This window comes from Microtus pennsylvanicus, chromosome 6 (assembly GCF_037038515.1).
Source record: "Microtus pennsylvanicus isolate mMicPen1 chromosome 6, mMicPen1.hap1, whole genome shotgun sequence".
NCBI classification, from domain to species: domain Eukaryota; kingdom Metazoa; phylum Chordata; class Mammalia; order Rodentia; family Cricetidae; genus Microtus; species Microtus pennsylvanicus.
Window position 1 is genome coordinate 107,339,487 of NC_134584.1, and position 10,812 is coordinate 107,350,298.

Here is a 10,812-nt window from a genome sequence, read left to right on the forward strand (position 1 = left end):
TTGGGTGTATGAGTTTAATGACTATGTAAAAGTATGGATCCCCTCTTGCTGTGGGACAATGGTCTTGTGTCCTGTAAAGATTTGTCACTTGTATTGGTTTAATAAAATGTTGGTTGGCTAGTAGCCAGACAGGAAGTATAGTCAGGGTGACCAGAACAGGAGAATTCTGGGAAAAGACAGTCTGCAATTGTCACCCAGACCATGAGGAAGCAAGATGAGAATGCCTCTTTGATAAAAAGGTACCAAGCCTTTTTTATCATGGCTAATACAGACAAGAATTATGGACTAATTTAAGATGTAAGAATTATTTAATAAGAAGCCTGAGCTAATAGGCCAATCAGTTTATAATTAATGTAGGCCTCTGTGTGTTTCTTTGAGACTATATGATTATGGGACCTGGTGGGATAAAAACCTTTCTCAACACCCTCTGTCTCTTCTTAAGGTATTTGGAAACCTCAGAATAATCCCACTCACACTTAGGACAAACTGCGACTTGCCACAGGGTTCTATAACTCCATATGCCTGCCCCCAGCTTCTTTTAGCTCCTGCATCTTTTGAGGCAGAGTCTGGGTCCAGAACTGCAGCCTTCTGGCCTTCAGGGCTCGGCCCACAGCAGGCTGGATGTCCAGCTGCAGGTACTGCTCATCATGGTCAAACATGGGCCAGTGGGGTAGACCCTCACTGTTGGGGTTCCTGTAGACACATCCTCCCAGCAGGGAGATCAAAGTTTACTTTGGGTTCTGTTGAACCTGGACCACATTCCCTGATTTGGGTCAGGACAATGGTCTAAGCAGTTAGGGAATTATGGTAATTTAGTGGTAGGTATACTGATGCAGGAAAACAAGGAGACCTTACTACTGTCTGTTCCATGAGGGACAAAGATACCTGACATGATTTCCCCCTCCTTTCTGAGGTATACTCTAAAGAATAGTACTATAGGGGCTGGAGAGATGGCTCAGAGGTTAAGAGCATTGCCTCGTCTTCCAAAGGTCCTGAATTCAATTCCCAGCAACCACATGGTGGCTCACAACCATCTGGCCTGCAGACATACACACAGACAGAATATTGTATACATAATAAAGAAAGAAAATATTTTTTTTTTAAAAAAGAATAGTACTATAACACTACAGCTCTATATCTGTGTCACTGGGCGATGATCAGAGACCAGTACCTACAGTTGTCTAAGAGGATCCTGAGGTGGGGATGAGGCTATCATGTGACGAAAGACCCATGATTGCTAATGAAATCACTAACCACAAGGGCAGCCCTAGATGTCAGTCAACTCCTTAGAGGTTAAGGGAGAGGCGTGTTCTCACCCGTGTCGTGCAAAGTTGGCCCAGTACTTCATCATCATCCTGCTCAGCTGCTCCTCCTCCTCAGTGAGGTCAACTGCAGAAGGGGGAGATTAAGGCCCCAGACTCTTGCTTCTCATGCAGCGTCCACTCAAGTTCTACACTCACCGTTCCAGCTGTAGCCTGGTCCCTTCTCTTCCCTTCCTGCCACCCATAATCCACTCCTGCACCTGCACATTCTGTCTTACTCATCCCAGCCTCCAATGCCTACTCCTTTGGGCTCATTCATGCTCCAGAATGTCCTCCTTCCTTCCAACCAAAGGAGGTTGGGCATAATCATTCCTTTAGAATACCCTTCTCACGCTAGGAGTCACAGGGCTTGCCTCTAATGTCAGCACTCAGAAGACTGAGACAGGAGAACTGTCAAGGAGAACTATGGGCTAGGGCTGGAGAGATGGCTCAGCGGTTAAGAGCATTGCCTGCTCTTTCAAAGGTCCTGAGTTCAATTCCCAGCAACCACATGGTGGCTCACAACCATCTGTAATGATGTCTGGTGCCCTCTTCTGGCCTGCAGACATACACACAGACAGTATATAACAAAATAAATAAATATTTAAAAAAAAAAGAACTATGGGCTACACAGGGAGACTTTGCCTCAAAAAGTCAAAGCAAGCAAATACGCAAGTACTATAAAACAGCCCATTGTACCGTCATGACTGTTTCTATGGCTCATGCAGGGAGGGACAGCTGGAGGAAACAGAGGCAGGAGTGGGAAGGGATTGGGTTTCTAACCTCACATCAGCCTTTGAGATACATCATGGTATACAAGTCAGGCCGTCTTTCCTCTGAACCTCAACACCCCCTCTGAATATGCCTGAGGGGCCTGCCGCCTGGGGGATAAAGACACTTACCTTGGGTGCCTCCCCAAAATGATCTGAAGATAAAGAGAATCTCGTCACCATGGTCGGCCTTCACATGGGGTGGTTTAGAGTCCTTGAAAAAATTGGGTCGATGCTGGAACTCATAGAAGTATACAGGGGCACGGGAACCTGCAGGCAAGGACAGGCTGAGAATGGACCCTTGCCTGGGGATGTCCTTCCTCAACCATGATGACAAGATAGCTAACTGGATGTAGGGCCAAAGCTGGACAGAGTTTGAATAGTGAAATGTGAAACCCCATGCTGGAGCAGGGCCTTAGGGTTAAATCACAGTCTCGGAAATCTTTGCTATACAGTCTTATGATATTGTGATCACTTAGTTTCCTCACCAGTGAAATTTGGAAGTTTCCTGTGTCTTAGACAAGTCCCAAGAATTAGATGAGGGGCATTAAGTGCCTGCCCTCAGACAGGGTGGGGGTCTAGACACCCCAGAGTTCAACTGTGCACCACGGCTTTGAGCTGCCCGTAGGCATTGGACCTCAGCTCCAGATGTACTCACGCTGAAAATGCGCTACTTGCAGCGCAGGCACCACAAAGGTGAAGTCTTCCATCATCTCCGCGAACTGTACTTGGAGAAGCTGAGTGTCCTCATTGTCTCCCATGTACTCCTCCATAAGCAGGTCACTAAATTCAGGAGGCCACATCTGGCCCAGAGGGATCAGGGAGAGTTATATTAGACAGTCCCTGAGGCAGTCAGGTTACAGCCTCAGGATGAAGAGTCTGGCCCAGCAACAGATAAATTAAATCAAGAAGGGTCCAGGCTCTGGGGGAACTCAACCCACAAGTACCATCATGGTTCAGTCTTTGTCCCTGCAAGTTGTTGAACGAACAGGATATGGTGGAGATGAGCTCTACTTATAGTGCTCAAGAAATCTCACCATCTGTGCCGCCCTTCTCCTCAGGATAGCTTGCACGGTCTGTCTGTCCAGTTCCTTCTGGGAGTCAGTGGCGCTAATGCTCTAAGTGGTAAGAGGAGAGTCTGTGCTGTGGACAAGAGCCCATGGAACTATAGAACAGGCTTCCCAGAGACCAAGGGCCTTGCGCCTGGGCCTTACCGAGGGGATGATCCAGCCATACTCATCATTATTGACACCAATAATGCTGGGGACAGATTGGAAGTCAGCAGAGGCAAGCAACTCCTTGGGATGCCTGGGCAGGAAGACACCATCAACTATGCCAGGGATGATCTTGAAGGCCTGAAGGAACATTGGCTGTTAAGGAGGAAGGCCAGGTCCTTGACAATTCTGATCTTGGGCTATGTCTCCCATTCCTCTCTGTCTCGTCTTAGGATTTTCACACCTAGTCTATGAGATCCCTCAGCTGATTTACCATATCCTGGTGTTCAGCTCTCTTCCTGGGTGCTAGGTTATGAGGGATGGAATGAAGGCAGTGTCCAGGGGAGTTGAAGGAAGCCTAGGGCAGGCTACCCTACTTCCTGTTGCCCCTCTATCCTACCATTTAGTCCAACCTTGTTAATAGCCATAATCTCGTCTTCAGTCTTGTCTCGTAGACAGTTCACCAGGGCCTCTGAGTCCACCTGCTCACATCCAGACAGGTTGACAACCACCTATAAAGACATCAGGCCAGGGATGGCTCAGCCTTCCAGGAAGGAAAGGTTTTTTTTACCAAGGTGCCACTTGGGTTCAGGTGTTCCTCATATCTCATGAAGTACCTGTGTACGTAGGTATGCACATTATGGCAGGTATGAAAGTTGTTTCTGTTTCCTGAATGTTTAGAGGTGAGAGCCAGAGGGGCTGTCACATATGATGACATACATGCTTTGTTTACACTATCACCATGCCCGAGCATGGTCCTATGGAATACAAAGTCAGTAGGAAGCAGAGAGGAGCACATTCTAGCCTTCAGCTTTTTAGAAATTCTTGTACAGGGAGCAGCTGCCTGGGTACCTCCGTGGTCCTTGTCCACGTTGGTCAGACAGAGAACCAGAGTTTCGGAGGGTGAAAGCTGAGGCAACAGCTCAGGGTTGGGGTGATTGGGGGCACTCACCCTATAGACTGCTTCAGAGGATTCTGAGATGAGGCTTGATATGAGGGCCACCCCACTCTCCATGATGGCTCTGTGGAAGAGTCCTCGGGACATGGGGGACACAACATGTGAAGACACACTTGTGCCTCCTGCAGACTCGCCAAAAATAGTGACACAGTCAGGGTTGCCTCCGAAGTAGGCGATGTTCTGCTGGACCCAGCGTAGGGCAGCCACTTGGTCCAGGTAGCCCCAGTTGCCTCTGGCGTGCTGGTCTCCAGTGCTGAGAAGTGGCAGGGACAGGAATCACAGGGATGCCCTTATTTTTCTCAGGTCCCATTGCCCAATCCAGTCCCAGACTCACCTGAAGAAGCCCAGAACACCCAGGCGGTACTGGATAGTGACCACCACCACATCCTCAGTGGCTGCCAGCATGGACCCATCATACAAGGAAGCCATGCCTATAACCAGAGCACCACCATGGATCCACACCATCACCTGGAGAAGTCAAGATAGGTGCCATGTGTCTCCCATATAACCCAGCTGGCTTCCCTTCAGGGTTAGTGCAACTTCTTCTGTGAGCAGTTGCCCACATAGACAAATGCCCAATTGGCTATCCTGGCATTTCTATGGGTGAGAGGTTCAAACACAGCCATGGACACAAGCCTTACTCTCTGTTTGGAGTTCACCCCAGCACCAAAGCCTGACTGGATTATTCTCAGAAACTTTTGTGGGGGAATAATAGGGATATTTCCTTCATTATGTCCCATGAAAATTAGTCAGTGTTCTTTTTTAAGAATACACACACACACACACACACACACACACACACACACACACGTTTAATTGGTGTTTTGCCTGCATGTATGTCTGTGGGAAGGTGTCAAAAGCCCTGAAAGTAGAGTTACAGATAGGCGTGAGGTGCCATGTTGGTGCTGGGAATTGAACCCAGGTCCTCTGGAAGAGCAGCCAGTGCTCTTAACCACTGAGCCATCTCTTCAGCCCCCAAAAGTGTTCTTAAGTCTCATCAGTTCAACAAAAATCAACGGCTAGGTCTTTGGTGACTTCAGAGTGCGGCCACTGAGCACCCACTAGATCTAGACATGGTTGGCAGCTGGTTAGATTATACGAAGAGATTTCTCATCAGGATGCACCGCAGCATGACCCGAACTGATCTAATCTTTGTCTAGAAGAAATGCCCTCTTACCCCAGAATGAGCAGGACTTGACACTCACAGGCAGCTTGGAACCCTCGTGGGCATGGTCTGGTGCATAGATGTTAAGGTAGAGGCAGTCCTCAGACATGGGGATAGGAGGCAGGGTCAGCTTCAACAGCTTAAGAGCCTGCATATTCAGTGCACTGATGTCCTGCAGACACCTGGTGACCAACCGTGACAGATAGTCAGCCCAGGGACATGGGGTGCTCAGAAACAGACTCTCAGGGAATGTGCTTCCAAATATCCTACACACTTCCTTCCTGATGTCTTGCTTACACACGATCAGTCTCTAAGTTCCTGCCCATCAAGGTCAGACTATGGCTCTGGAGAAGCTGAGATGGAGCCCAGATGTCTAGTATAATGTCTCAAGGTTGTTGGGGGGCTTGGATACTCCTCCTCCTGAAGGTGGGAAATCAAGACCTTAGATTGAAGGTATTGACATTCACCATTTTTGCACTCCAGTCAACCAGTTCCGGAACAGGACCCCTGTGTTACACTGGAATTCCTGAGTGAGTGGAGGCTAGTTTCCCATAGGGTAGTGGGGACCTCCATCATCCTAAATCTAGACTCCTGGGATCCTCATCTCTTCCATAATCTCCTGTTAGAAGCACATTGTGACATCTTGAATGTCAACTTGATGAGATTTAGAGTCACTATGGAAACAAACCTGTAGGCTTGTTTGGGAGGCTCTTTCTAGGTTATTTGAGATAAGAAGACATGGCCTCCAAGTGGACAGTACTACTCGTTTGCTGGTGCCTTGAACTGAATAGAAAAGAGATAGTAAGTTGAGCATCTCTCTCTCTCTCGCTCTCTCTCTCTCTCTCTCGCTCTCTCTCTCTCTCTCTCGCTCTCTCTCTCTCCCCGCCTCCGGGTGTAATGTGACAAGACATTCCTGCTTCCATGTCTTTTTTACCAAATGGACATTACCCTTGAATTATATATCAAAACAAACTCTTCCTCGTTAAGTTGCCTTGGACATATATTTTGTCCCAGCAATAAGAAAGGCACCTAACATACATATATACTTATTTCTTACCTAGTGACATCTCGCCCTGTAGGGACAGTGGCAGTGGAAGGTGGAGTTTGCACGGAGCTACCATCATCCTCTCTAAGGACCTAGTTTCTGATGTTGTTAGCTGGGGATCTTACAGGTCTTGGGAGTCAACCCAAAGCTCTCCCAGAGACCCTTTCCTGGATGTTTGAGAACACTAGAACTAGCCTGATCGGCGCCATCCAGATGCCAAGCCTTGAACTAAGAGGCTGGCAGAGTTGTTTTGCTCACTTAATATTAGAAAGTTCTGAAAATGCTCTGGGAAATTCCCCCGCGCAGTGGAAAACACTGTGAGCTTGAGATGAGGAACTACTGCCATCTGGCCCAGAGTAACAGCACCCACCAACCCCGGGCCTCAGGAGAACTTACATGGCCGGATGGGAGGTCCCATCTCTCACACCACTCCATGGTTCAGGTGGCTCAGGGGGAGCAAAGCGCAGTAGTCCCACAGGTGGCTTGGCAAAGGGAATTCCCAGGAAGCTGTGGACACCCACATCAAGGCCCTTCATGTGGATGAGGTTGCCTTGTATCTGGCCTGTGTGTGTGGTCCTGATGGGACTGGCTGAGTCCTGGCCTGTAGATGGAGGGGTGACATCAAGGTTGGGCCTACACAATCAGCTGCCACTACACTAAGGGTTTTTTTTCACCCACTTCTTTGTCACCCTCAGCTCAGCCTCTTCCAAGGACCAAAGACAGCAAACGCTACTTTAATGCACTTCTTGTTTGTCACATGACCTCACATCACCACTGTCACAACGTATGATTACTGCTGGAGTTTGAAACGAGTTAGGTCCTGCAGTGTGAGTGAGAGTGAGCTGTCAGACAAGAGTGACTATGGCCATTCCTAGGGCACATTTCTTCTTCTTGAACCATGTGGTCTCTCTCCATGTGCACCTATTGTGAAATGCCTTGTGGCAGGTTGTGGCAAAGCTGGAAGGCCCTGAACAGTCTTGCTAGAGCAAGCCACCTGATCATGTATTTTCAAACTCTAAATTGGGAGCTGAACAAACTCACTTCCTTTGACCACTATGTGGCTTCAGATATTTTGGTGCAGCTATCTGATCCACTAAGATGTCCAGGTGAAAAGGCACACTCTCCTTCCCTGTCACATGCTGCTCACACAGGGTTTCATGCGGAACAAGAATACTATCCATGCAATTTTGCTTCAGTTACCAGCTACAGGGGCCTCATGGTGTGTTTGTTACAGCCATGAACGAAAATATGCTATAATGTCCATGATTTTAGATTTGTTGCATTAACTGATTGTCTTTGAAGTGAAGCCATTGGGTGGTCTTAGGGAGCTCTAATACGTCATAATGTGAGGCGATTGATTCCCTTGCTAGGAAGAGTTAAATTGTGGTGCCAGAAATGGAGTGTGAATTTGTAAATATTTTGGTTGAAGGGCCAAAGCCTCCATCTATTCTTAGACAACTCCTGAGCCCCGTGTGTAAGGCCCAGGGACCCTGATGTTTCCTGTAGAAGAATCAGGAGTGGATGAGACAGAAGAGAGGGAGGGATCCACATCTGTGCCCTCCTAGGACTTGTTAAAGATGCTTCCTGATATGGGCTCAAGCCAAGCACTATTTAAAATGAGAGCCATTAGAGAGGCTAGGCAGACCCCTTGCCTGGAAGGTCCTGGTGACTTTGAGAGCAATGCCAAATGAGGTGAGGGAGAAAGGCCAATGGAGGTAAGGCATGAAGAATAGGCATGTGGAAATTGGAAAACTACAAAAGGAGGGCAGGAATGGGGGCCTTCAGGTGGGGCCCTGGAGGGGAGGGGATGAAGACTGAGGGACATGTTCAGGAATTCTGCCCACTTAACTCCAAATAACGTGGAAATTGTTTGGCAGGCACAGAGTGCTGTCACCTTTCCCCTGGAAGCCAAGTCCCACCACTGCCTCAGGTCAGGCCAAATCTATGATATCAAAAGCACCCTGGGGCCCCTCAGAGCCAATTTCAGGTGCAGGACTGAGCTCCTCTATCCTCAAGAGTAGGCAGCTTTTCTTGAATACCTCTGAGAAAGCCATGCTACCCCTCTGGCCAAGGAAATGACACATTAAAGTCAAACGGCCATGGAGGGTACCATCTTACTGCTTAGTACTTGCATATAGCTGCAGCTCCAGCCACGGGCCCAGGAGGGAAAGTCCTGACTCCCCATTTAGAGGCTGCTTGCTCTCTGGCCTTGTTCATCTGCAATTCCCCCAAACCCCTTCATTCTTAGCTCCTTCCTTGAAGGAGGGCATCCTTAGTTAGCCTTTCTGCTCTTTGACTTAGGGGGCCCACTCTGACTGGGTGGGGGCATCACACAAGCGCAGGGTTCCTGAGCAATGAACTCCACCATTTCAGCCCTTCCTTGCCCATTTCCTCCCTTAGTCTCCACTCTGCCTCTGTACAGTTTGGCAGCTCTGACACGGTTCCCGGTCACTCCCACGAAAGCCTCACCCTGAACAAGGAGGAGAAGCAGGAGCCCACAGGCCACGGTGGTCAGCCAAGCAGGAATTTGTTTCAGTCCCATGGTTGGTGCCCAGGAGTGTGTCTGAATCCTGTAGGCAGGTCAGGCTTTAACAGAAGGCACCTGAGGACCAGAGCTGGAGTTTGGACCCAGCAGAGTGTGGGCGGGGCCTTGGGTGGGGCCTGGGGGTTGGGTGCTGCAGGAGGGCAACACTGAGTGGTTGGGCTTGTGAAAGCCATAATCAGCAGACAGAAAATGTGATCACTTTCAAACGTTCTGCAGTTCTTGTGGCCTCCTCTGAAGGTGATATGTGGCATCTGTAGCCCCTTCGATACAGTGACCTGAACCTGAAATCCGCAGTCACAGGTCCAAATACGACATTGAGGATGAAAGGGCGGAGCTGGAGATGACAGAAGGGCTTCTCTGAAGTGACACACCCTCAATGGCCCTCATTAGAGAGTGATCACACCTATTATGGGATGAAGGGACCCGGGAGAGCAAATATATGAAACTGCAACTCCTCTCTTAATCCTGAAAACTCCTCTGTAGTTTCTGGACTCGTTCCTGCCCAGGTCCTCATAGTCATGGTCTGAAAATCCCTATGGATTCTTCCTTAGTCTCAGGGACATTTATGTATGTGTGTCTACACACATGTGCACACACATGCATGCACACACATTTATATAAACATGTTATTAAATGAAGAAGAAACTTGAGCATTTTTGAGTATATTCAGTGGTTGACGGCAAACTTAGATTCACAGAACCTGGAGGAATAGAGAGAGACACAGAAGCACACACACAGAGTCAGAGTGTGGAAAGACTGAGATGGAGATGCAGAGGAAGATGGAAGCAGACATTAAGAGTCTATGGGAAGGGCCAGTGTGATGGCTCAGTGGGTAAGGATGGCTGCCACGGGGACTGATGAGCTAAATTTGATCCTTGGAATCCACACAGTAGGAGGGGAGAACTGACTCTCAAAAGTTTTCCTCTGCCTTCCACCTGTGTGCCATGGCATGTGAGCAATATAGGTGCACACCTGCCCCTAGTAATTCTTCCAGTTATCCCTATCTATCTCCTAAAGGACCCACAGCCTTCAAAACAGTCCTCTAGCTATGGGCAAGCACTCAAGACACCAGCTTGTGGGTCACTAGCCTATAGTAACTACTGAAAGTCTAAAAAGTACCCCGAGATTGCTGTTGGTGAACTGTCCTGTGTATTCAGAGAAATGAGAGCCACAAGGCAGAGGGTTTACAGTAGAGAGGTTCAGTGCTGACCTTCCCTGCAACAGAGTCTCCTCAGAACACTTGAAGGCTTGGTACTGGGGGAAAGATGCTGAGCAATCGGTCACATGAGCTCCCGATACCAGAAGCCAGTGCTGGTTCATGTCTCACAAATGTGGCAAATGGAGACCACAGACACCAAGAGAGGGTGAAAGTTTCAGAGTTTATCTTCAGGGAAAGGCGAGCGCCTGAGAGTGAGGGGGTGCAAAGGCACGATGACTTCAAACAAGATCATCAGTCACCAGGATCCCACCCGGCAGAGGGACCCAAAGATTGGTTTACATGGTCCTGCTTTTGCTTAGGGGATAAAAGGGCTTTGCAAAGAGGAGGGGGATGTGGGGGCAGCAGCATGGGCTGCTCTGATTTTCCTTCCAGGAGCCAGGAAAGTCATCAGCTGCGGTGGGCAGTGGTTGTCAGCAGACACCAAGATTACAGCAATGAAAGCTTTCAGGGTTGAAGCCCCAACGTGACTGCCTGGTGAGGTGCAGCCAACTACTGGTCTCACCAGGACTGCAGCAATGCATTAAGGCCCCAGCAAGAGCACCCCTCTGCTCAGTTTCTTAATCAAAGCTCAACATCAGTCTCAACTATTTCCTGA

General features: G+C 48.8%; 1 protein-coding gene across 1 annotated transcript; it reads right to left on the reverse strand.

Moving 5' to 3' along the window:
* Positions 1-289: 289 nt before the first annotated feature.
* Positions 290-9,044, reverse strand: LOC142852445 (pyrethroid hydrolase Ces2e-like). The gene is made up of 12 exons (XM_075977257.1): positions 8,923-9,044; positions 6,850-7,054; positions 5,449-5,590; positions 4,578-4,711; positions 4,238-4,496; positions 3,699-3,797; positions 3,286-3,426; positions 3,109-3,189; positions 2,730-2,874; positions 2,204-2,341; positions 1,317-1,389; positions 290-693 (listed from the first exon to the last, which is right to left on the reverse strand). The coding sequence occupies exons 1-12, from the start codon at positions 8,993-8,995 to the stop codon at positions 507-509; spliced, it is 1,677 nt and encodes a 558-aa protein (XP_075833372.1). The 5' UTR covers positions 8,996-9,044; the 3' UTR covers positions 290-506.
* Positions 9,045-10,812: the final 1,768 nt, after the last annotated feature.